This window comes from Maniola hyperantus, chromosome 6 (assembly GCF_902806685.2).
Source record: "Maniola hyperantus chromosome 6, iAphHyp1.2, whole genome shotgun sequence".
In the NCBI taxonomy this organism is placed as follows: Eukaryota; Metazoa; Arthropoda; class Insecta; order Lepidoptera; family Nymphalidae; genus Maniola; species Maniola hyperantus.
In genome coordinates, this window is record NC_048541.1 from 9,387,172 (window position 1) to 9,415,103 (window position 27,932).

General features: G+C 37.5%; 1 protein-coding gene and 1 long non-coding RNA gene across 19 annotated transcripts in view; one reads left to right on the forward strand and one right to left on the reverse strand.

Moving 5' to 3' along the window:
- Nucleotides 1–27,932, reverse strand: part of rdgA (retinal degeneration A) — a 198,072-nt gene that overhangs the window by 21,174 nt on the left and 148,966 nt on the right. For 16 of the 18 annotated variants that reach the window (XR_011236835.1, XR_004673654.2, XR_011236834.1 and 13 more), the window contains 6 exons: nucleotides 25,691–25,832; nucleotides 11,925–12,128; nucleotides 6,189–6,278; nucleotides 5,932–6,061; nucleotides 5,524–5,830; nucleotides 204–372 (listed from right to left, as the gene is read on the reverse strand). Coding sequence is in view for 14 of the 18 variants with exons in the window: in XM_069499091.1 (XP_069355192.1) it covers nucleotides 204–372; nucleotides 5,524–5,830; nucleotides 5,932–6,061; nucleotides 6,189–6,278; nucleotides 11,925–12,128; nucleotides 25,691–25,832 (1,042 nt within the window). In the remaining 4 variants the exon portion in view is untranslated. The remainder of the gene's footprint in view (nucleotides 1–203; nucleotides 373–5,523; nucleotides 5,831–5,931; nucleotides 6,062–6,188; nucleotides 6,279–11,924; nucleotides 12,129–25,690; nucleotides 25,833–27,932) is intronic. The other 2 variants (XM_069499085.1, XM_069499093.1) reach the window with 1 other exon arrangement.
- On the forward strand, nucleotides 6,316–27,761 carry LOC138402463 (uncharacterized). The gene is made up of 5 exons (XR_011236844.1): nucleotides 6,316–6,549; nucleotides 7,418–7,521; nucleotides 8,806–8,909; nucleotides 15,124–15,240; nucleotides 27,500–27,761. It is a non-coding gene; the product is annotated as an uncharacterized lncRNA (long non-coding RNA).

Consider the following 27,932-nt stretch of genomic DNA (forward strand, 5'->3'; position numbering starts at 1 on the left):
CACGTCAGGATATAGTAAAAGTTATATTTTATATAAAACGTGTTCCCGAACTTACCCGGGAAGGAACTGAAACTTCAGTGAACTTTCAGTTCCTTCCCGAACTGCCCAAACTACGTCCCGGCCTTTGTGTGTTTCTCTAAATCTAGAAACTTAAATTTAGTCTCTACGAGCACTACATTTAACTACAATGATTAAGGCCTTACCCCGCCCCAACCTAGCGCCCTGGCCAGGTCGTTGCCGGTTCCCAGAGGCAGCACGCCCACAGCTGGGCGAGACCCGATGCGGTCGAGGACGCTTAACACCCAGCCCACTGTTCCGTCGCCACCACACGCCAGCACGCGCAAATTGTGTACTTTGCGAAACATTTCTAATCTGAAAAAAAAAAAATACTTTACCCATGGTATAGAGCCTATAAGTGGGCGCAAAACAAGCAGCCCAATCTGAACACGACGCGTATGTCTGTACATTGTACAAAACAGATCTCATAAGGGCTTTTAGTGTAGGTATATCCTGCGCAAACCAGCATGTACTACTTGTTTTGGGTTTTACTAGGAGGTATGTCTCAAAAAGTATAGGGTCGAGGCGCATTCATGGCGTGCGTATCTAGTATCCCCAAGCTTAGTCTACAAAGGCCATAATTTGTTTTGGTGTCACGTCTATGCAACATCTCTGCTACTCATCACCTCTAGAAACCGCGCTTTAATGTTCGTAAAGGTACAAGCTAATGTTACGTAATGTAATCTAAGCCAAAATATGAATTCACGTGGTCAACGCCGAAGGTAAAGCTAAATTCATAAAAGCACGTACAAGCATACCGGCACAAAACAAGATCGTTAAAGTTCCTGTCACCCACACAACTTGAGCATATTTTTGTCAACACAAGGTGTGCCGCTCATGCATACTTGCTCAAATCCTTGAATACACAAACTCGACAAGTATTTAGTTAGCTGTCTCGACTTTCCAGACAACTATTTATTATTGTGTTTTACTTAGGTAGGTTTTGTACTCCCTGGAATAGAGTAACTGTTGAACTATTTAAGAGAAAAGTTACAATGTGAATTTTTTGATTGCAATTTGTAGAGATCACTAAAAATTGCCTGTCTGTCGATATTCTATTGGATTTATTTCGGAGAGTGTGCAAAGGAACTATTTGGTCTAATTCCCCGTTATATATATTTTACTGTCGAACCGCGCGGCATCGTACAGGTCTGCACCCCTACATCCTGCATAGTCGAAATTCCTCGGACTCGTGCGAGGCGATTCAATTCCTCGTTTCTAATAAGTGCGCACTGCTAAAATATGGTAAGTCCTTCCGGCTTTCGTTTTCTTCGCAAGAAAATTGACATCAAAAACGTGTCGTCATCTACCTACTCAATTTTTTTTGAATAATTTCTGTTGAATTAAAAAAAATGTATTTTATTTTATACAGAGTTACAGGCCAACTTATGGCTCTCATGAAAAAACAGAAAATATTCTACAATGTAATATTTAAATAAGGTTTTAAGTAATTGCAGGGGTTAACAAAATATAAGGGATCAAAATTGCTCAAATATGAGCTAAAATGGCTCAGGGGGTAGGTATAAATCCTCTTAACCACCGGTTCGGACAGCAGGTTCTAAAGAGAGAAATGGGCAAAAAACGTAGCTGTTTCAAAAGGCAAGATTTTACTAATACTACCTATAGCACATACAAAAATATGTAAGTACAGTATTTTATGCAAATTCATTAAAAAGCGGTGATAGCTCAAAAGTTAAGACGTCGGCCCGGAGGTCATTGATTCGATCCCAGGCACGCATCTGATACTTTTCACAGTTATGAGCGTTTAAAGCAATTCAATATAACTTGCTTTAACTGTGCCGGAAAACGTCGCGAGGACACTTGCATGCCTAAGAGTTCTCCATAATATTCTGAAAGGTATGTGAAGTCTGCTAATCCGCACTGGGCCAGCGTGATGGAAAGGGGGCGTGATGGAGATGCGTAACAAATCACTATCACCATGTTGTACGTGGACAGTTAAATGCAAAGCTCTAGATTGCTTCCATGCAACTGTAATTTAAAAAAATTTATAATCACAGTATAATTGGAGCATGGTTAATGAAAAATTTATGTCTCCCCGAGGAACTTTCGCGGATATGCAATTAAAAGTATACACTGCTGCAGACTACAGTAACTACTCATTTTACTACGGTCCTAAAACTTCTCAAATTATTATCTCATCTAAGTTTAAGTTTATAATAAGTTACTTCGTATGTTTATGATCTTGTTATGAGTGCAGTTAAGTTAATAAAGTTTCTTATTTGAATTGTAACTAGACTGGAAAACTTGGTATTTTTTTCTGAGCCGCTTTTGCGCAATCTCTAAAAATATTTAAAACAAAACGCAATCTGAATTTGTCTATGTAATAATTAATTGCTAACATTGAAGCTTCCTAGATTTGCACCATTACTATGAGGTATTTTACGAATAAAATTAATAATGTTACGTTTTGTTATAGCACACTAGGGGATGCCCGCGACTTCGTCCGCGTGGATTAAGGTTTTTTAAAATCCCGTGGGAACTCTTTGATTTTCCGGGATAACAGTCTATGTCCTTCCCCGGGATGTAAGCCTCCTCTATACCAAATTTCATCAAAATCGGTTAAACTGTTGGGTCGTGAAAAGCTAGCAGCCAGCCAGACAGACAGACACACTTTCGCATTTATAATATTAGTATGGATAATACGGAAGTTCTATTATGTGTTCTCCGTTCTCTATTTCGACCCATTTATGTTTTATTCATAACTTCATTGAGATATTTGAGCACGGTAATTGCCTCTCAATTTCCATTTATTCAGTCAAATGATCTTTCTGATTTCTCCTTTAGAATAAATACCTCTGAAAAGATTCATCCTTGGAAATTTAGATCTGAACCATTTTAAGCTGGATTTTGCGATGGCGAATGAAACTTGAATTGGAGTATCTGCTTACCTATTTCATCCAACTTTTTGAATAGTATCAACATAGAATACCAGTCAAAATTACAAAATTTCTTCAATGCCTACTGCAGGCTACTATGTTTTGTTGGAAATAATTGTATGTAACTATTTATTTATCTAATTGCAACCCGAATGGGTCCCTAGAGTGAAATATAATAAAATTGTTACCAAGACTTACTACCAGTACTAAAAATTGAATTTAACCAACACCGTAACAAGCTATACGGAATTAAAAGTTGGTTATTATACTTAGTAGAAAAATAGTTTTGTTCCAAATACTAAGATTTTTTTTAAATAAAGAATATTAGACATGTTAAATGAGTAATATTCTCCTTAAATGGAGATTAAATAAAAATCAGTATTATTTTCTCATAAGTTTGTTAAGAATTTTTTTGTAAATTAATAAAAGCTCAAACGTATGTCTTAACAGTTTAACTTTGCATTTTTATGTCTACTTAAGCGAACTTTAAATTCTCTTACCTTTTTCATAAAGAAGTATTAATGACGCAATCCAAGTTCGCAAGTGAATAATGTTGTACTTTGTGGTACCTAATTCTCTTTACGCCAGTTGAAAGCGGGAATATTTTAACGGCAAAGCTCCCTCGTGAGTATTAGCTGCCTTGAAACGTCATTGTTAAAGCGTAGTAAAACGTACACAATAAGCATACAGCGACTGCTTTTCGAATTAAGTTTCTATGCACTGTCTACCTCCATTTTTCTGGAACGAGTATTTAGGTATATGGGGTATGCATTTTGGATAATTTTAGGCTTATTTTATGTGATAGTAATAGCTTTTGTTCACGTGGATTTGGTTTTTAGGTTTCTTTACCTCAAATGGAAAAGGGAACCCTTACAGGATCACTTCGTTGTCTGTCTGTATGTCCGTCCGTCAAGAAAACTTATAGGGTACTTCCCGTTGACCTAGAATCATGAAATTTGGCAAGTGTTCATGAACAAATAATATTTAGTATTTTCAATTTTCAAACTATACCAAGTGGGGTATCATAATGAAAAAGCTTTATAAGGGTTCCTTTTTCATTTTGCAGTATGGAACCCTAAAAAGTTACATTAATGCGTCAAATTAATAAAAAGACATGTATGTACGAATTTGTACAACCAAAATATTAAAATTTATCTTCAACCTATGGTTTTATTATTCGCCTGTTACTACAGTTAAGTTTTATTTTTTTACATTTAAAAAACGGTAACATTGTAACAGTTGTGTTAATAATACAGTATACACGATACGCGAATGAATAATAAAATGTTTCTCCCTCGAGAGTTAAAACGTTGTTAAGCGAATAAAAATTTCATATCGTTCTGGTAAAAATGAATATAGAAACGCTTTCATAACCGGCTAACACGCACACGTCACGCACATTGATCAATTGTTAATATTTTAAAATAATTCCTTAAAAAAATAGAATTTAACTTATTTAGTCTATCTAAATATATATAAGGATTGACTGACTGACTGATCTATCAACGCACAGCTCAAACTACTGGACAGATCGGGCTAAAATTTGGCATGCAGATAGCTATTATGACGTAGGCATCCGCTAAGAAAGGATTGTCGAAAATTCAACCCTTGAGGGGATAATATAGGGGTTTGAAATTTGTGTAGTCCACGCGAACGAAGTCGCGAGCATAAGCTAGTTGTTAATAATTTCAAGCATTGCTTTTAATTCTTTGAAATACTGTTCACTGCTTTATTTTTACTACCTATCCTATTTAGGGTTTCAAATTGTACTAGTATCTTCTGGCGTGAAAAAAAGTACCAATGAAAACTGCAATACATATTCTAGATTTCAGAGTTTGTAAAATGTTTCGATATTTTAGTGAATTTGTGATATTATAACAGTCCGCGACAGGTTGATATGGCAATCGGGGTTAGCGCGGGGGCTGTGCGGGTGTGCTGGGCGTTCCCCCCGATTGTCATTTCAACCTGTCGTGTACTATAGGTAGGCGTTTAAATCATGATAGAGATACGTAGATATTATGATGTAGAAACGTAGACGGTACAGTACGGTACGGTAGTGATCGTTGCGTAGACGCGCTACGGGTAGGTAAAAACACTGTCATAAAAATTACAAAAAGCTAGTATATAAAATAGTTTTTTAAAAATTAAAATGTATTATTAAAATTAAAATACTCCCAAATTAAGTACTTCATCATAACCATTATTAGTATGCTGGTTTTGTTGGCGAGGTCTAATCGTGATAGCTATGTGTTGAATTAGCAGATTAACACATTAGGTAAGTTAATAGTTCAATAGACAAAAGGAAAGCAAACAGGCATGGTGTCACGACTGGACTGACTTATTAGTCATATTGCTTCAATCTACTTCAATACTACCATCTCAATGAAGATATAACTTGAACTAAATTATGCATTTTGAACTATTTATACCTAATAACACAATATAAATATTTCATCGTGCAAAATTTTGGAAATATTTAGAAGAAAATACGGAAATAATATCGTATAATACAGGACCCGTTATTTGAAATTGTTGAAACCTTAAAAACAAAAGAATTGTGAATATTTACCCGGGTCCTGGTCCACCCTGGGTAAGATCGAACACCTGTCTCGGGTTGAGCAGCCATTGGAATTTCTGCAATAGTTTTGCCCCTTGATTGCCTCCACTCTTCGGGTTAATAAAAACCAGCACCGGCTTCACGTTGGCAGTTGGAATTGGTTTTATTGCGAAAGTCTTTTGTTCGCTTTTAGAATCCTTTCCTTTTTTCTTCGCTGTATTCTTCTTTTTTGGAGATTTTCTTAATGAAGACTTAAAGCTACCCCTTTTCGGGAGTTTAACTATCCACGACGGCGGGACGATTATATTGCATTGCGTACCTAAGGAAGAGTGACGGGTTTAATAATGTTTAAATTGTGTTTAAAAGTTAAAATTTAAATAATAAAATGAGAGATACCTATCAAAAGAAGTTATGGCATACCTAATGAACACTCTTCTCCTATCCTTTGTAAATTAAAGCAGCTTTCTTTGTTATGATAGGCATCCTTACACCAGGAACAACTCAGTGCAACGATTTCTTTAGAACTAAATGATAGTTTTGCTTGGAGTGACTGTAAATAAAACAGAATCTTTAGAAAGGATATTTTGCATAAACAGTGGAATAAAAATATTTTTAAAAAGCAATGTGGCAAAACAAAACATCAGCATTTAAGCGTTAGCACTACAGAATATACGCACACGATTTCCTATTTCGTCATGTAATTCAATAGCCTTGTCTACAGATCTTTGAGGTGCTAGGCACCAACCACAGCAACGGCGCCGGAATGACTGTCACACAACAAAACAACCATGCAACACATGCAGACTAGTGCAAATATAAAAAATAACAAAAATGAAATGATTAAACACAAAAGCGAAGTACAATAAAAATAATTAATCAGTGGCAAAATATTTACTTCACTCCCGATTAGTTTTAAGTAAAATCAGATGTCCTGACTTGACAGTTTGGAAAATTAGCTCAACAATAGAGAACCAGTCACGGTGAAATTCAAAAGTTCTAAAACTTTAAACCATTTGAGAACAAAACGACATTTAATAAGTAAGTACAACGTTATTATTAATTGCACCTTCCACATGAATATTATCAGAATGTAGTGACAGCTTCGTGACCAAATGTAGATTTTACACTGTTTTGTTCTATTGTCCTTCACAATAGCAAACCATCGTCATTAAAGCAATACAAAATGAATCGCAATTACAATGATAAATGAAAATAAACTGTACGTTGTGGTCATAAGGTAAGGTTTGGTGTAAACTTGTTACGTAGTTCTTTGCGCTCATAACGAGTGCCCGTACGCGATATGCTAACACGTCATTAAAAATGAAGTTTTAATTTTATGTTGAGCGACTAGCGACTGCGATGTTTTTCGTGTTTCATGCAATTTGAAATATGCAAATGATTTTATACTCGGGTATGTTAGTACTAATTAGTCCAAAGAAATTTAATTCTGTGCCTCGGGAAAATTCTCGGAAAACTTGAACTGATGAAACTTGAACCTTGGTAATTTATTACAAAATTAATGTTAGTCTGTCTATCAGTTATCTATGTTCTGTAAGGTATTGTCTAAACAATTGTGAGTGATATCTTCTAAATATATAATAAAAGGAAAAGCTGACTGACTGACTGATCTATCAACGCACAGCTAAAACTAGTGGACGGATCGGGCTAATATTTGGCATGCAGATAACGATTATAATGTAGACGTCCGCTAAGAAAGGCTTTTTGAAAACTCAACCCCTAAGTAGGTAAAATAGGGGTTTGGAATTCGTGTAGTCCACGCGGACGAAGTCGCGAGCATACGCTAGTAGGCATATAGTATATTATCTACTATTTATGATGTCCTAAAACTCATGTTAAGTACATATTTTGTCGGACGTCACGTGTTCATATCCGATTATGTATTTAGTTTTAGACCAGCCTGCTGAACGTCGCGTAGCGTGCATAGGTCCCAACTCCCATGAATAAGGACTCGGACGAAATCAGTGAAACCAGTCATACTCCGACAAATACGTGAGTTTTAGCTGGTCATACATACATTATACCTAGGGTCTATTGTTCATTCGATTGAGTTGAAACTTTACACATTTGTTGTCAGCAGTTGCGTGAGGGTTTCTGGCATATAGACTGTTCCCTATAACTTACTCCCTGCCGTCATGTTAGCACTATTGCTGTGTTTGGTTTATCCCTTAGAACTTAGGGTTCATTATTGTGTGATTTGCAATGATGCCAAGATAACGTCAGGGGAAAAGCTGTAGTGAACAATCTGTAGTAGTATTATTAGTATTATCAACATAAAATAGGTGGCGCGTGAGCAATGCAACTCATGTGGGCATTAGCTAGTATAGCTAAATAAACTGTGAAAGCTTCCATCGATCGATAAATCGTGCGTGTCGCGCTAAAATTTTACAAGAGGTAGGTAGTTAAGTTGAATCATACAAAATTAATTTAATGAGTTTCAAGTAAGCAACAATAATAAAGTTAACAATACAAGTTTAATAACTTAACAAACATAGATATACGGCCCGCTGAGTATTACGACCTAAAACAATTAAGTATGGGGCACTATTAAGTAATTCGCCTGAAGATAGGTACAAATTATACAAAAGCCAAGTCCGCCATTGAACTTAGGATATATAGGCAAAAGTAAAGCCGACTGACCCAAAGGGAATAACTTCATTGAACTAATTGATCTTTAAACGATTCAGAGTGGGCTCTACGATAAGTAACTAAAGGCTAACTTATTGTAGGTAGTTCTTTCGAAATATTATGTATCTAATATACAGAGCCATGATAACCTAGTAGTTATGACGTCCACCTCCTATTCGGGAGGTCGGGGGTTCCATTTCGGGCACGCACCTCTAACTTTTTGGAGTTATGTGCGTTTTTAACGGTGAAGGAAAACACTGAAAATACAGTGAAGAAACCTGCATGCCTGAGGGTTCTATAATATAATGTTCTCAACGGTGTAAGAAGTCTGCCAATCCGCACATGGCCAGCGTGGTGGACTATAGCTAAACCCTTCTCATACTGAGAGGAGATCCGTAATCTGATCTGTAGTAAGCCGGCCGATGGTTTTATCATGATGATGTAATTGTAATATACATAGATCACTGGATTTTATGCGTGTCTTTGTCCTTGTATATTTTTGAAAATCCCGTGGGAATCCTTTGTTTACTCGAGATAAAAGTATTCTGTGTCCGTCCTCAATTTTGCCTAAAACGGTTTAGCGGTGAGCCGTGAAACATAGGCATAGGAAATTCGGAATTTTATAATTTCTAAATTTCGTCTGGTCAGGTCTGGTGGGAGGCTTCAGCCGTGGCTAGTTAACACTCTACCGGCAAAGCCGTGCTGCCAAGCGATTAAGCGTTCCGGTACAATGCCGTGTAGAAGTCAAAGGGGTAAGTATATGGGTTTAATAAAAACTGCCATACCCCTTCCCGGTTAGCCCGCTTCCATCTTAGATGGCATCATCACTTACAGGTGGGATTACAGTCAAGGGCTAACTTGTATATGAATAAAAAAACTAACTCGGAAGAACAATAACCTTTCTAACTTTTAGCTTATACCAAACACCTCTTCAAAATTTCCGCCGAGCTCCTGGGATTGCGTGACGTCGCCACGAATAAATGAGTCTGGTGTCTCATAATTATAGATCAGAAACTACACTGTTTCCAGGTAATTACAGACGTACCGAGGGAAATAATGAAGGAGCTGGCGGACAGGTGTAATTAATTGTTGTATGTAATAAATTTTTCAGGAGCAAAAAACTGAAAGAAAGCTTTTAATGTAGTTTACTGTAGGTAATTATTATACAGTAGTTTTAGGCCGATTTTCTTGTGAATGAGTTGAAGTTTGTATCTAGTGATCGAAATTATGAACTTTGGACTCAATTTTAGTACAGTTTTAGGCCGTTTTACTTCCGTTGTTTATATGAGTTCAAATTTGTTTTTGGTGGGCTTATAACGTATTAAAGAAAATATAACGCATAAAATTGATTGATATGATTGATACGATTGTAATCCTTACTGTTATATTCCTTACAGTTGACCCATAGAGTTAAAATGGCGCGTGAGGAGTCATTTTATATGGACTATAAAGTACTTACTTTGATCAAAAGTGTACGTACATAGTTTTGTTCGCCAGCTCTTCAATTGATGTCACACAGACATTGTGACGAGCAAAAGGGGGAAAGTTGTTTCTATTTGACACAGAATATTAAATTAAGGTCAATCCAAAACAACTTAAAAGGTTCTGTTTGGTTTTCTATTAAGTCCAGTCGCATGACAAATAGATAGAATAATAATTATGTTACGGCTACCGGAATAGGTATGCTATTTTTACGAAATTCACTTTGGAAGTGTCTCTCGCGCAAACTATTCAGTTTAGAAAAAAACCGGCCAAGTGCGAGTCAGGCTCGCGTAATGAGGGTTCCGTACTACAGTCGTATTTTTTCGACATTTTGCACGATAATTCAAAAACTATGATGCATAAAAATAAATAAAAATCTGTTTTAGAATGTACAGGTGAAGACCTTTCATATGATACCCCACTTGATATAGTCACTCACTTCGAAAGTTGAAAATACTAATTATTAATTCATGACCACAATTTCATTTTTTTTGTGTGATCCAACCCTAAATTCACGGTTTTCAGATTTTTTCCCAAATGTCAGCTATACGATTTACCTACCTGCCAAACATGGTTCTAGGTCAACGGGAAGTACCCTGTAGGTTTCTTGACAGACAGACAGACAGACAGACAGACAACAAAGTGATCCTATAAGGGTTCCGTTTTTCCTTTTGAGGTACGGAACCCTAAAAAAAATGAGTTTCAGTTTTAAGTATGGGGAAACTCAATTTTTTTTCTTCTATTTTTGTGTAAAAATCTTAATGCGGTTCACAGAATAAATTTACCTACCAAGTTTCTGTTATGAATATACATAGTCTGTGTCAATCTTGATACAAGAAGTCAGTGTCATTAGTCTTGGTTAAGAAAAAGTCATCTTGTGATTTGTTATTATTATAAATTATATATATTTTCTATACACTTGATTCAGGCTATTTTATTGTTACATTATTTATAATAAAGTATTATAAATTATACAGTTTCAACAGTATATAGCTCTTATAGTTTCGGAAAAAAGTGGCTGTGACATACACACAGAGAGACAGACAGACATGACGAATCTATAAGGGTCCCGTTTTTTGCCATTCGGCTACGGAACCCTAAAAACGCCAAAGATGTACTTAATTACCTACTTGCCTAGTTGTTCATTAGATAGTTATTTAGTTCATCAGGTGCCTACTTGAAAATGTGCCTCTGAAATTTTTTCGTTTTAATTTCACTTCTCATCTTTTTTTATGCCTTTAATTACTGTCCAACAACTGCAAAATTCTCCGTATTTTGTAATTAAAATCTGAATTAGTTTAGCGCAGGTGCAGGGTGCTTTCAGAATTTCAACATCATAATAGTGTGCAATACCTCTTTCATTTATTATGATTAATGAATAAAAGTTTCAACGTTATTAAATTTTCGAGTTCAGAGATGTGCATAGTTTAATTGCATAAATTAATGATGCAGCTTCCATTCATGCAGCTACCTGCTGTGCGGTTATTTTTAAGTACAAATCCTTACTAATAATAATGCAAAAGATTATTTGTTTGTTGGTTTGTTGGTTAGTCTCTTACTCATGCCAGAACGGAGCATCGGATCGACGCGATTTTTTTTGCATGGATATCGTTATAGCCTTTTAGAGTGACAAAAGATTATTTGTATCGCGAGAAAATAAACGGTCTATGTGGAATCACAAAGCAACAGATCAATGAATCTACGTGATTTTTTACATGGATATAGTTAAAAACCTGAAAAGTGACCGACTACTTTTTACCCCGAGAAAACAAAGAGATCCCATGGAATTTAAAAAATCTAAACTCACGCGGGCGAAGTCGCTAGCGCCATCTACTAACAATAGTATAAATTAAAAAATAATATTTTTAAAATTTCATTAAGTTTATGGCGAGTATGCAAAGAATTTGTGTGTACTACTACTACGAGTACTACGAGTATGACCTTTATGACGTTTTTGTTGCCCTACGACAGTCTTTAGAAAATTGTTTGTATTGCAATATTAGTTTACTTACTTACAACCTGTAAACTTATGTCAATAACATCTTATGATGAGTAATGCACATGAAACGTTATGAATGAATAAAACTGAATATCAATCCTATTCATGAAAATTTTGTTTGTATAAAAATGGGTCAACGCTTAGCCAACAATGTTAAAAACAGAAAACACAACGTGCAAAAACTCTAAAACATGCACCAATATTTATTCACTAAACAGAACACATGGTACGTATGCAAAAATAAGAAAAATAAACGTTGAAATCTAAACATAAAAGTTCCTTTTACCTTGCCGCAAGCCTTGCACTTGCCCTTCTCAGTCCGTCGATGGACCCAATGGTGGTGAGTGAGGGTTTGCTCCCGGTATTGCCGAACCCCCACGTCCCGAAAGGTAGGCTTGCACGAGAACTGCACGCGGTCTATTAGGATGTCTATGCACGCCTGATGTGCCACGATCTTGCACGCTGAACATTTCATTCGAGATCCATGTTTCTGTTAACCAGAAAAGTATTGTAAGTTTTTATAAGTAGGTACCTAAAGCGGAAGCTCCTTAGCAGCCTAAAATAAAATACCTACTAAAATACAGACAGTATTGTTCAATCTTTAAAAAATTTCAAAAGAGTACAGAAATAATATTATGCATATTAAATTTTAAGCTACGGCGTCATTTATATTTTTAAAACTTTCTTTAATCTTGGGCGCCCCTAAAATCCGCGCTTCACTCAGTATTTTAGATGCAACACCCTCGCTACGCTCGGGAGTTACTCTGAAATCTCTCGTTACGCTAGAGATTTATCCCAGTACCCGTAACATTACCCCGATGATGAATAATCTACTATTATGTTATGTATGTATTTTATGAATCGCAGAAATAGCTTTGAGAAGTTGTGGGCCGATACGATAAAAAGGTGGTTTGTTTTGTTGTCATTTTCCAGCGGCGGAAAGTACCTAGAATACATTTATATTTTTTAGTTATAAAGAAGCAAGGATAAAGCCTGTAACAAAATTAGAATGCAAATTGAAAGCAACTCAAGGAGAATAATTTTATCTATCAGGCGTGAATACATTTAACGCGTCAAAGAAACCCTTAAGCTTTTAAGAATAAAATATATATCCTTTTTTGTTTTTGCTCATAGGAAATCGCTTAAAGGGTACTATAGGGTCTACCTAATAATCACCATTCATAATCAATTTTGCTGATTGTAGGTAGGTATATATTAGTTGTTACACTAATATACCTAATATACCTAGTTTCGAGGATGGAGGAGGTATGGATTTGCGAATACTATGGCGTGCAATTCTACTATAATAATATTACGTATACAATTTGTATGTAGGTTAACATTAATATTTATATTTCATTAACATCATTGAAATACTGATAGACAATACTGCTTTGTTAATAAATACATATTAATTATTATTGACAAAGTTTATTTTATGTGTAACTATTATGTATTTTGTAACGATTGCACTACGAATTACTTGTATATAATGTTAAGTAGATATAGGTAGGTATTATGGCTCATGAGTCATTTAGATCCGATGTTTGTAATTTTCTATATGCTAAGTGCTAAAGCTCTATGAGAATTTTGAGATAATTGTATTTAATTTCAGCTTTCCAGCTTTAGGTATTAGTTTCTGAATAAAATTGCTGTGATAAACAGACAACGAGATTATACGAAAACCAAACAACAAACGCACTTTTGCATCAATACTTATAATAAAACTGTAACAGGTCAAATTCTGTACATTGAAGATATTTTGAAAATTTTTTTTCGAGGGCACTCTATAATCGATACTGAACCCAAAACTGTAATTTTTTTCATTTTTGTCTGTCTGTCTGTCTGTCTGTCTGTCTGTCTGTCTGTCTGTCTGTCTGTCTGTCTGTCTGTCTGTCTGTCTGTCTGTCTGTCTGTCTGTCTGTCTGTCTGTCTGTCTGTATCACGGCCGCGCATCACGCTGAAACTACTGAATGGATTCCAATGAAACTTGTTACGATTTGAGGTCATACTATGAGGAAGAATATAGGATACTTTTTATCCCGAAATTCAGCATGGTTCCCGTAGGAGAGGGGACGAAAGTTAAAATGTATACTGAGTTGTAATTCATTAACGCGTAGTCCGATTTCATTCATTCTTTTTTTGTTAGAAAGGGGATATTTTAAAGAGTGTTCCGTAAATATTTCAAGGTCATCGGTTTTTAACCGACTGTCAAAAAGGAGGTGGTTCTTTTTTCTACATCGATTTTTTCGAGGTTTCTGGCCCGATTTGCAAATTTTTTTTTAAATCAACAAAAAAAGTTTACGTCGTGGTCACATAAAAAATTCTGGATTCAACTCCTTAATCCTGATGCTGCAGGGTTACTGCCCGCCTGGGTTATCAAGATTCAGGAAGTGTTCATAGTGAATTCATATTGTAGGTACCAAGCAACGACTTTATTCTCAGACTTCAAGTCTCAACTCCTCAACCCTGATGATGTAGGGTACAGCACTCCTAAACTATAATGTTTCAGGAACTGCGGATGATGCAAAATTATTTTAGGTACCAAGCATAGGCTACATCACTGAACTTCGGATCCTAACTCCTCAATCCTGATGCTGCAAAGTACTGAAGTCCTAAATCGTGGGGATTTTAGAATTTCTGATAGTGAATTGATATTTTAAAAAAAATTAAAAAATTTGAATCGACTGTTAGGCGAAACGAAGTTCGCAGGGTCAGCTAGTTTATAATATTAGTGGGGGACATAGAGCAGAAACAAAGAGGAGTTGGCCTAAGCAACTGTGCACTGTGATTTTCAACTAGGTCCTGACGTCATCACTGTGGGCGGGGCCTTAGTTAGTATGCTGTCTGCGTTCGTCAGGTTCACATATATTGAGACTCGTATTATCGGTGTGTTTTCGCGTTTTTAAGAACAAAAGGATGAAGTGTTGTGTTTTATCGTGTCAAAGTTATTCAGACAGACGTTCTGATGCTATGAATGGTATCACATTTCATTTGTAAGTAATTTTATACGTAATTATTAAAATAGTTCTAGATTATTGACATCTAGTGTGAGATAGCTGAACTATGTAGTGACATCAATATATCGATGTTAGGTCGCTAAGCGAGTAGTTTTGCTACTAACCCGCAGATGGAAAATTGAGAAGTGGGCGGCGTTCCACAACCCCTCACCCCGCAAAATGTCACTCGATATTTCATAGGGAAATCTTAATACAACATCTCCTCTTTGTTTCTGCTCTATGGTGGGGGATCAAGCCGCAACAGAGCTGCGGGTCGACGTGATTTTTTTCATGATTATAAGTAGTAGGCTTTTCGGTCATGCGTAATTCATATCAGATGCGCTGCGATTATGCAACGGGACAAGGCTTCGAGTCACACAACTGGGGCGGAATATTGTTTGTGGCACTATTTTGACAGGGGCGCGTAAGGGCGAAAAGGTAATCATCCCCCGGATCCCTATAATTCCCACGGAGCTTTCATTTCAGTTCAAAAGGTTGCAGTTCCCCATCAACTATAAAGAAGGCACAAGGCCAGACACTATTGGTAGCCGGGGTACACTTGGAAATGCTGTGCTTCTCACATGGGCAGCTATTCGTGGCAAGGTTGGTCTAATACTCGAAATTTATATGTCTTAGCGGTTAATGGAAAGACACACAACATTGTTTACACAAGCGTCCTTAAATTGTGCACTGTTCTGCATTCATGGTCGGTGTCCTCCAAAGTTTTTCAAATTACCACGCGAGCGACACCGCGGGTAAAAGCTAGTAAGACTTATAAAGACTATTAAATATGCGTTTCAGTATAACTACCACTGAGACATGTAATCTAACTTAGACTATTCTGGCGCTAGAGTGGACGAGCGCCTTTATTTTATTTACTATATGGAACACTGAATGCCCCATTGGCAGCAGCAGCTTCCTTTCCAATTAGTTTTGTTTCTTTTCCTGCGAGTTATCTCTGGAATTGGTACTTATGGGACATCGAGTTAGATCATGGAGCACCACACCTCATAAGTCATACATCCAACCAGGCTTACTTTGTCGTTCGAAATCTGCATGGTGGAAAAGTTTATTTTGCCTGTCTGGAAAGTTTTTCGAAATTCGATTGAACATTGTACATACACTGATCTCGTGTGTATCTACGTAAAAAAATAATATATATCTTATGAAACGTTCAGAAACGCAGTTCATCCTAGTTCGTTAAATTATAAAAATACATTTAAAATATTATTTTCGTTCTAAATTTTTTTGTGGCATGATGCTAATTACGAACGCGTCCGTAAAAGCGTCCGAAAAAACTTACGGCTGCCAAATTATTTACACCTCGTGACTATGAATTCATCTTTCCTGCTTATTATTTCTCAAGTTTTATGAAATGACAATTATTGTCGTGACAAAATTTTCAAATTGTCAGAATGCAAAAATTCAAATTGTCAGACATATTGAAGTCATTTTTTACAATACATCATTCCGTCGGGTTTTATGGAATAGGACCCCGGTTCAATCCATTGCTGCTCTAGTAATATACTTAACTATCAACTCTCTGAGACGGGGGTGTCATGAATTGAGATGTAATATTATATCCTTAGCAATGTTACAACATACAAGTCCCTACGAAAGCTAACATAAAATGTGAAATTATCCTCATTACCTTTGTTAGAGCAAAACATACTGTTTACGTGAAGGAGGGGAAACGTGTCTCGGGAATTTGTTCACTGAAGCCTATAATGACTATTATAGGTAGACACCTATTTATTTTGAATAGGTGTGTAGAAGTTTTCTTCATATTGTATAGTAATTAGATAAGGCTAGCTTTAAGCTTTATTGTAATATTTTTGTTAAAATCATAGCCCATATTATAAATGCGAAAATGTGTTTGTTTGTTGATTTGTCCTTCAATCACGTCTCAATGGAGCAACGGATCGACGTGATTTTGCATGGGTGTAGTTAAAGACCTGGAGAGTCACATAGGCTACTTTTTATCTCAGAAAATCAAAGAGCTCCCACGGGATTTTTAAAAATCTAAATCCACGCGAATGAAGTCGCGGGCATCAGCTAGTATCTATAATATAATATATGTAACGGGTAATCAATAGAGTTATATGCGTTTTAAGTAATTAAAATCACTTGCTTTTGTAACGGTGAAGGAAACATCGTGAGAGTTTCCCATTCTTAAAAGACGAGTAGATATGTTTGCCAATCTGCACCTATCCTGCAGCATCTATGGCCTAAACCCTCCTTATTCTGAGAGAAGACTCGTTCTTTCAGTAGTGGGCCGACGATGGGTGGAGATGAAGATGAAGTTGAAATTAAATTTCCATCGGGGTAAATTCCGTGGTAGATTGCCCTACCTTAACCTATACCTAGGCATTATTATTGGTAATCGGATCCCAAGGTTCTGAAATAGAGTCAACGTAAGATAACGACAATGGTAGTAACAAGTTATGAAAAAAAGGCCTCAATAGCTCAACCGGTATAGGAGTGGACTGAAAACCGAAAGGTCGACGGTTCAAACCCCGCCCGTTGCACTATTGTCGTACCTACTCCTAGCACAAGCCTGACGCTTAATTGGAGAGGAAAGGGGAATATTAGTCATTTATCATGGCTAATATTCTTTACAAAAAAAAAAAAGTATAACAATCATCATTAGGCGGCCTTTACACCAGAGATGAGCGATGTAGCCAAGCGGGCTACGAGAGTATGTTGTCTATTTCAACCAAAGAGCTACGTGATGTAGCGTAGCGGGTAAGATGTGCTATGAAGATGCGCTTTGCGTGAGGTAGCTGTAAGCGAGCTAAGCTAAGCTACGAAACTACATATGTATCTATTTTTACCAAAGAGCTGCGTGATGTAGCGTAGCAGGTAAGATGTGCTATGAAGATTCACTTTGCGTGAGGTTGCTGTGAGCGAGGGAGCGAGGTTAAAGCGTGGTTAAAGCTAAGCTACGAAACTATGTGTGTATTTCTACCGGAGCTACATGATGTAGCGTAGCGGGTAGGTAAGATGTGCATGACGCGAGCTTGTCTTTATATTTCCCATAGCTAAACCACTCGCGCAGCCCTTGCTCACATCCGTTTCAACTAAGTGGTGTGTAAAAAAACTTAACTTTTTGAAACCCTTTTCACCAGAGCAAAGCTAAGTTGCTATGTTGTGATAATCAAGTAATCCTTTTGGTGGGTTTGACAAACATCCGTAGCTAACAACGTAGGTAGCATATCTTTGGTGGAAAGGCAGCCTTAAACAGGCAAGTCACGAATTCGAAGCGGTCGTGCGGTCAGCTCGTTATTGTGCGACTATCAATAGCTAAAGGTCCCTTTGTGCGTTTACTGAAATATTATTTTTCATTAATTGATTTAATGTGGTGTAAAATAAAATGAAACAATGAAGGCCAAATGCGAGTCAGTGATGTGTGTTGAGGCTACCAAAACATTGTTTATCTATACGAGTAGGAATTTTTATTAAAGGGAGGAAAAGTTTGCGAAGCTAAAGATCGACTATGAATTAATAATTTTAAAACCAAAATTGTACTTAAGAGCGTAAAATAGGGTTATGTAGCGTACAAGGACTTTTAGCCCATTTTTGACCCCTTAATTTTTGTAAATCCCTGCATTTACTTAAAAACTTATTTGTACTACATTGTAGGAAATTTTCTGTTTTATTACCAAGTAAGACAACATCTTGCATTTTATTGATAGTTTGTTTCTTATTGCCTAAAATATCAAAAGACTATTGTTCAATTTTCGATTTCGTGCAATCTTTGACATTCACTACATCAAAAGTTACCTATTGAATTTACACAAAAAGATATATTTATTAAAAGAGAGGTCCTAATATACTACTATAGAAGATAAAAGTTTTCTATTTAGTATTTTTTACATTATAAAAATCCAAACAAAAAAATTATAATTTCACAAAATTACAGACATATAAAAGTGTCATTTTGGTGGATTATTTTTCATCATACGTAAATAAAATTAAGTACTCACAAAATATAACATATTTGCAATATACGAAGAACAAGAAAATCTGAAATTAATGATTATTAGTTTCCAAAAAATAAGCTTGAAACCCACCACAAAACTGCGCGAACATGCAGTAGGAAATTGAACTAGGAAACTAGTACTGGCCGAGGCCTCTCCGAGAACGGACGTATCGCTTTTTTTCTTGGAGACTCTTATTGGATTATTTAGAATATACCTGAAATTGTAGTGCGATTATCACTCCTCAATACTAGGTATTTTTAATACTCGCTATTTTTCTTACAGATATAGATTAATACTTTTGTATATATTTTTTAATTGTGTTTATAATCCTAATAATAATCTATACTAATAAATAAAATTGAAGTGTCTGTCTGTAATTTCGAAATAACTACCTCATATCAAGCTCATATGGTTATTTGTACTATACTATAACTGTATCACACGTTTTTAAAATTTTTGTCTGTCTGTCTGTCTGTTTGAACGGGCTAATCTTCGGAACGGCTGAACCTATTTTGACGGGACTTTCACAGACAAGTAGAAGATTAATCAGGGAGTAACATAAGCTACTTTTTTAACCGACTTTCAAAAAAGGAGGAGTTGTGTTTTTCTACCTATGTACACCGAAATCACAGAGATTGATCTCAGAGTAATTGATACAAGCATTTTTTGACAAAAATAGTTTTTTGAGATTTCTTGGGTCTCTGGAGAAAATTACCTCAATAATTCATGTTGATTATAGCTAATAAATATTATAAATGCGAAAGTGTGTCTGTCTGTCTGTCCATCTGTCTTTATTGTAAAAGCATATTTATTGTAAGTACCGCGGTAAATAAAAATAAATTGCTCAAAATAATCAAAAACCATTGCATAAAGGCTTACTGTTATTACAGGCTGCCTATTTTATCTCCTAACACCCCCCCCTCCCCCCCTTTTTGTAAATAAATTGGACTTTGAATAAATTTGCATTTTTCTAAACTCTCTTGCCCTTACACGAGTATAAAAAAATTTCACCGCTCTGGAAGTGTCTCTCGCGCAAACTATTCACTTTAGAAAAAATGATATTTGAAACCTCAATATCATTTTTGAAGACCTATCCATAGACCCAACACGTATAGGTTTGATGAAAAAAAAAAATTGAGTTTCAGTTCTAAGCATGGGGAACCCCCAAAATTTATTGTTTTTTTTCCTATTTTTGTGTGAAAATTTTAATGCGGTTCACAGAATACATCTACCTACCAAGTTTCAACAGTAAGCTCTTATTAGTTTCGGAAAAAAGTAGCTGTGACATACGGACGGACAGACAGACAGACAGACATGACGAATCTATAAGGATTCCGTTTTTTGCCATTTGGCTACGGAACCCTAAAAATGCATTTTCAATAGAGGTAAAATTGCTGGATATAACCTATTCGTATTGCACCTTAGTAGAGTCGATTTTTGAAGTGAAAATTTTGGGATGGGTAATAACTTTAAGGTCACGTTACCGACATTCAAATTTTATTAGCTTTTAAGTTTTTTTTCCTTAACGCAACGTTTTATGGTTCAATTTTACTGGAAGTGCCAATTTAGTTTAAGTTTTCACTTCTGCTGGCAGTACCCACCACCTGGCAATTTTTTTTTAATTCCAATAAATATAGGTATCTACCTATTCAGAATCTAGTACGGCAGATGACCCACAATTTCACCATTTTCAAGAAAAACGTTGAAAAATACATCATCCTGTACCTAACAACAAAATAAAATAGCAATAATTCCAGCCTTAAATCATCGAGATTCATAACGGCCACCTTTCAAGTAAACAACTCGCTGGAAACAAATATGGATGTTTACTCCAAATTTAGAGTTATATATACACTTTGCGTCTCCTTTATATGTAAAAGCTAATGAGAGACAAATACATGATTACGTTTCAGCACCCGATTACAATGCGAGAAGTAACACTGACTTGTAACAGGAAACAAGAACTAATTGGCACCTGTTAAGGCTTTGATATACACAATCCGCAACAGCAGGCGCATAGAGAGAGCAGGCGCGACTGATATCGCACGGGATGTCGTCACTTAAGGTTCGTACGCACCTGAGCGGCGCGGCGCGGCGCTTCAGTCCGACTGCAGAACGCGTCACCTCAGGCCGCTCGACGGTGCCTACCGCACTACAACTTCAGTACGCGGCACCTCGCGTCACTTGCGCGTCACTTTTATACCCGTTCGCGTACGAGCGCGAAGCGCCGCGCCGCGCCGCTGGGTAGGTATGTCGCACTAGCGTCACTGCACTGCGCGTCGCTTCGCTGCGCTTCAAAATATTCTCTCCAGCCGTGCCGCGCGGCAACGCGCGGTGAAGCGCTGTGCAGCGCCGCTCTAGTGCGATATGCGCCATACAAAATGATAGAAATGATATTTTGACGCTCTGTGCCGCGACGTGCAGCTCGCTGAAGCGCTGCGCCGCGCCGCTCAGGTGCGTACAAACTTTTACACTAATGCGCCTTTTGTCACACGCGCAACTCGTACGAATGTAGACGGTCTTGTAGAAACTTGCACTGGTCTGATCCGAGACATGGTTGCTATGTATGGCGTGACAAGAAAGCTCAGAGTCACTCAGCGAGCGATGAGGAGAGCAATGTTTGGAGTTTCTCTACGTGATTAAATTGGGAATTAAGAGATCCATAGTACCAGACTAACAGACATGTCCAGTGGTGGCCGTCTATTGGTTGACAATGATGAGGATGCTCCACTGGTTCGAGCGAACACGCTGGAATGAGTGCGTGCACAACGCGCTCGTGTTAATTATTGAATTACGAACTGTTAGCGTGGACGTAAAAGCGACGCGTATACCAATGCGCGCAGAAAAAACGCTATTCTGAAACGGGCCTAACAGAAAGATTTCAGAACGTTACATCGTAAAGCGCGTCGGCGTCATCGGCGTGTGAGTAAGTAGGTATTCCTAGTTCCTACGCACTGCTCCTACGCGAGAAGCCTTCTTACAGATGCGTGTATTAAAACTTCTAGGAGCCGCGTTGGCCACGTGCCATAGCGCTTTGTGTGTGTACAAGGCTTAAAAACGATATTGTTCTGGGAATAGCAATAATAAGTTTCTTCATGGTACAATAATAAGATAATATTATGCTAGGGTGGTATGACCTAGTTCCAACAAACTCTTCATTAAAGTTGACTTGACGTCAGGTTCTGATTAACTATGACAATATGTATGTGGTGTGAATATATCTCTATGGGTGTGAATAATACAAATTGTTGTATAATATTTATATTAGGTATAATGTATATAGAATGAATTGCTAGAATAGAGTACCTAACATTGCGGAACATATTGTTATGGTGCGCCCACCTACCTATATGAGTTTCAATTATCGTATTGGTTCATTATTATCATTGTGGGTAATCTACATGATAAAAAACACTAACTAACTTTAATGTGCTGTTAACAGTTCACTAGGTATACTCATTAATATTATTATTTATCTACTGCAATATTACAGGTGAAAAAAAACTAAAATGCATTGTTTTATTATTTATTATATTTGTAGGTATTTTTAAACCAAGTCAAAATAGTGTAAATTACTCTTATCGAGTCGTATTTGGTAGGACCTGGTAGCCTGTACCATTACTAACCCTATCATTACAAATGATTAATGGAAGGGTTTACAACACACAGCAATGACAAATACGATGGGAGAGAAAGATAGAAGAAAAAACCAGCCGAGTGCGAGTCGGGCTCGCGCAATGAGGGTTCCGTACTACAGTCGTATTTTTTCGACATTTTTCACGATAATTCAAAAACTATGATGCATAAAAATAAATAAAAATCTGTTTTAGAATGTACAGGTGAAGACCTTTCATATGATACCCCACTTGATATAGTTATCTCACTTCGAAAGTTGAAAATACTAATTATTACTTCATGACCACAATTTAATTTTTTTGTGTGATCTAACCCTAAATTCACGTTTTTCAGATTTTTCCCCAAATGTCAGCTATAAGATGTACCTACCTACCTAATATCATGATTCTAGGTCAACGGGAAGTACCCTGTAGGTCTCTTGACAGACAGACGGACAGATAGACAGACAGACAACAAAGTGATCCTATAAGGGGTTCCGTTTTTCCTTTTGAGGTACGGAACCCTAAAAAAGACTAGCCAAATACGTCACAATAATTATATTAAAACGCTTATTCACTAAACAGTAGACGTATCTAAAGCAAGCCGCTGCTATTAGTAAATAATTGTTGCTTGCACCCCGGGGGCATTCTTTTGTTGTATCGACAGTGACAAGCCATTGCGGCGGTAATGGTGGAAGCGACTCATTAATCTTACGTTCAACTAACGACCTGCGCATACAATGTAGATAGTACACACAGCAGAAAAGATATAGAAGTGATACAGGAGCATGAGCGTAAATACGTCCAGTGAAACACCAGTGAGCGTTATTGTAACAAGTACTTATTTTAAAAAATTTCAAAAACCCGACTGCGGTTTGCACTGTATCAGGTCTGGTGTTTATAATCGGTCAAGTGCGGGCCGGACTCGCACACGAAGGGTTGCGTACCACCGAACAAGAAATAACACTTTTTATTTATTTTTAATTTTCATGGCGGCTATTTTGGAATTTTTATTAATACGAATCTTACGTATCGTAGTAATACGTATCTTTTAGTGTAGGCATAAATCCTTTTTATAAAGAAACAAAGTCGCAGTAAGTGTTCATTTAGCAGTTTATTAAGGAAACCGGTACGCACGTTTCACTACCGATTGCGTACTGCGTAGGTACCTGCTCGTACCTGTTACGAAGGAAACTCAAAGGCTTTGAGAAAAAGAACATAAGGGGATGAGAAAACATACGTATAAAAGTTAATGGTATTTTTAGCTTTATACGTATTATATAATCCATACAGTCCATACCAATGTTATAATTGTAAGCTATAAGTACTTATTCTTCTTCTTTTCTTGTTTTGTGGCTTTTTGTGGTGGTGTGTTAATACAGACATTTGAATTTTTTCAGCACTTGGCCAGCCCGGCCTCAACCTTTCTCATTCTGAAAGGAGACTCGTACTCAGTAGTGGGCCGGCGATGAGTTGTCACAATTTATAGTCTTTTTTATCGATACTCAGAAAATACCTATTTTCACCACTAACAATTTATTTGTTCCATATCAGACAAAAACAAACCAAAAAGTAAAATTTTCACATTTAAAAATGGCGCTATACAGTCGGCATAATGTTTTTTTTTTTAAATTTTACAGCCAGTATCACTCAGAATAATGATACGATATCACATACAACCATATATTTCCATTGTGGAATAAAGAAACATACATCACACACTCACTATAGTACGCGACAGGTCGAGTATCGCTCGCCCGCTCCAGGTAAGCGCGGGGGCTGTGCGGGTATGCGGGGCGTTCCCACCCCGATTGCCATCTCAACCTGTCGCATACTATACATACATGAACCCTGAAAACATTACACTCCTTTTTTTGGTAGTCGAGTAATAAAAAAGTAAATAAGGGCTTTATCCTACAGTAGACAAGTAGGTACGCGTACGTTAGCTTAATGATCTGCAAATAAACTCGGGAATATGTGGAAGGTCCCACGATGAGAAAAGCGCTATTGAGTCCGGTACTATTGAAAGCGTACTCCGTTAATGAGCTCTACCGTACCTTCGATGTGGCCTTTTATATTTTTCCATTTTAGTTTCCCCACAGAAAATATTTTTAAACTGAAGGGATATTACAGATCTTATGGTAAGACCATCATGGATTATATTTTTATTACAATGTTTTCCAGACCAAATTATGGTCACGGCACATCTAAATATATAAAAGGAAAAAGTGACCGACTGACTGACTGACAGATCTATCAACGCACCGCTCCAACTACTGGACGGATCGGGTTGAAATTTGGCATGCAGATAGCTATTATGACGTTGACATCCGCTAAGAGAGGATTTTTGAAAATTCAACCCTTAAAGGGGTAAAACAGGGGTTTGAAATTTTTGTAGTCCACGCGGACGAAGTCGCAAGCATTAGCTAGTTAGTAAATATCTCTACAGAGGGGAGGTTTCCTAAGAATATCCAAAATGTGCCTATGGTCTATTCTGATGAAAAATTTAGGGGAAAAAATAAAAACATTGTATAGATAAGGTACCTAGCAAGATAGGCGTAGGAAAAGTGCCAATAATAATTATGTATTATAACAGAAGACTAGTCAGTAAACCACGCAGGTTATATTGTAATGCACTCACTTGCGCAAACACAGATGCACTTTCAAATTCAATTCTCTATCTTATAGGCTGTTGTTCCACCGCCGCGCCGATGAGAGCTATCGACTATTTTCTCGCTCAAGAAACGTTAATCGAATTATGATTCCGTGCGAATAAAAGAGATAAATATGTTAATAGCTTGTGCACACTACCGGTGAGAACTCTCTGTCCACTAGTTTATCGCAGCGATAAGAGCTATTAAAGGAAAACTCGCTCAGCGACGCTCTTTTGGGCGGTCAAAACAGTCGCGCAGTATTTTACAGGATCTAATGTATGACGGGCGATTGTTCGCCTAAGTAGTTTCCCAGCGATGCAAGCGTTAAAACTATCCCTCGTGGTACGCGACAGGTTGAGATAGCAATAGGGGAGGGTTCCCTCCCCGCACATCTGCACAGCCTCCACGCTAACCCGGTGCGGGCGAGCGCAGGTGACGTGTGGGTATGCGGGGCTCCCTCCGCCTCATACCCCGATTGCTATCTCGACCTGTCGCGGACTATACATTCTCGCTGTTTACCTACTCGTTTATAGTTTTTAGCTCAACTTGTTTCTCGCTTATCGTCGGTGGTCGTGCACAACCAACCAACGATGGGACAGCAATCGGAGAGAGATTAGGCGCCAAAAGCTTTAATTATTTTCCGAGGCACAGGAGTGTAACACCAACGTAGCAACAGAGCCCGGACACAGATTTGGGTGCCAAAAGATGCCGCTGATAGCTGCGTCGCTCCTGCAGTCGGGCGTAGAGCGAATCACTAGCGCGCCGCTGGCACTCTCGCCTGTGCGTCTGTAGACAAACATACCTGACATTCAGTGTCTCCAACGTAGCAACAGTCCCCGGACACAGATGTGGGTGCCCAGAGATGCTCGCCGCTGATAGCCGTGTCGCTCCAGTCGGGCGTGGAGCGAATCACTCGTGCGCCACCGGCACTCTCGCTTGTGCGTCTGTAGACAAACAAAACATAACAATTAGGTATAATGATAACAATTTGGTTGGTTTCTTACCTCACTTTAGTTTAGGATATTCCAGTGAACGTCTTTTCAAAATCTGTGTTAAGGTTTTGAAAACGTGGAAAGTAGAAATACCATAGAAATACAGAGAAGTTGTATTTATCAAAGAAGTTGGAAGTACTACTACGTAGTGCATTTATTGAGCGTTCCATAGACAGTAGAATGCGTTTTTTTTGTAAAAAGTTTTTACTCTGTTGCCTCCATCATCGTCGTAAAATAAGCAGGCTGAATACGAAAGAAGAAGTTTGGTAAAAAATAATTTAATTTTTCAAATCATCGTTCTATTTTCTTCCTTAAATTATTTCAACACTGACAACAGTACGTTTTCAAAAATCCCTATAAAAACATCGATATAAAAAATTTCATAAGTATTAGTACATATTTACCGAAAGCTAAAAAAAAAAGATTCCGACGAATTGAGAACCTCCTCCTTTTTTTGAAGTCGGTTAAAAATAAGATTCAATTTTTGTGAGGTTAGTTTTAAACTTATAATTATCTATTTATTTATACAAACATTGCACAAAGTCCACTGGACCGAATATGGACCAGTAGACCGTTTGAGATTTTTCGTAATAAGCTTAATGGCCTAAGAGCTGGTACGTGCCAGACCTTCCTAATTTTATAAAATCTGAAAGTTTCTCTGCGTATTGCCCGCAACACTGGAACGCTTGTTTGGATGTTTGTTTGAATCATGGTAGCTTTGGGAGATAACAGGTAAAAAAGGTGTACCTGTTATCTCCCAAAATCTTACGTGAAACTGAAAGTATAAAGTCTAATTTTTTTATATTTTCTTCAGAATGGAATGACACTTAGAATGGTGGCAAACCCCTGCCAGACACGTTTAAAGTTTACTAAATTATTAACGTTTAAGGCTGTCTGGCGGGAGTTCCCGCGACACTAAGCGTCTGTCAATGCATGACGTGATTTCTAATACAATTCTGAAGAAAATATATTAAAAAAATTAGACTTTATACTTTGACATAAGATTTTTTACACTTTTCATCATCATCATCAAGATCAACCCATCACCGGCTCACTACAGAGCACAGGTCTCCTCTCAGAGTGAGAAGAGTTTTGGCCATAGTCTACCACGGTGGCCAAGTGCGGATTGGCAGACTTTACACACCTTTGAGAACATTATGGAGAACTCGCAGGCATGCAGGTTTCCTCAAGCTGTTTTCCTTCACCGTTAAAGCAAGTGATATTTTAATTAGGTACTTAAAAATGCACATAACTCCGAAAAGTTAGAGGTGCGTGCCCGGGATCGAACCCCCGACCTCCGATTGGAAGGCGGACGTCCTAACCACTAGGCTACCACAGCTTCAAACTCTGGTTTCCCTTCAAAACGCATAAATCTTTCGCCTTTTACACTTTTATTACTTATTATTATCTCCCAAAGTCATGATCAAAACAAACATCCAAACAAACGTTCCTCCCAGTGTTGGGTACAATACGCAGATAAACTTTCAGCTTTTATAAAATAAGGGAGGTTTGGCACGCGCTGGCTCTACCTCTATAATAGGTAATCAACTAAGTATTATGCTCCTTATAGTAACCGATGGACACGGCAATAAGTTGACGATAAGCTTTTGTTGTTTCAGATTGTGTTACAAACATGGATTGTGAACATTGCAAGAGAACCATGGACGGGTGTGCATCAATAAAGTGCAGCCGCTGCGCATCGCACTTTCACCTGGATTGCGTGAGCAGCGAGCAGCTGGTTCCAAGCACCAACAGCTGGAGGTGCAGCCACTGTCTCGTGTCTTCTTCTGTAACACCCGAGACTCCAGAATCAGTCGCTCGAGCATACAACTGATGTATTTATATAATGTTTTTGAAACCTAAGATAAATTAATAAATGTATCATATCGATACCTCTGGGCTCAAAGGTCGTAAAGGACATTTGGTCGAAAATGACTTTTTGACACTGCTTTACTCAGTTTTTAATTCTCTATCGATCTGTATATTCCGTTTCACGAAATTCGTAAAAAAAGTGCCTTTACGACCCACATAATTTGGCACGTTAAACAAAGT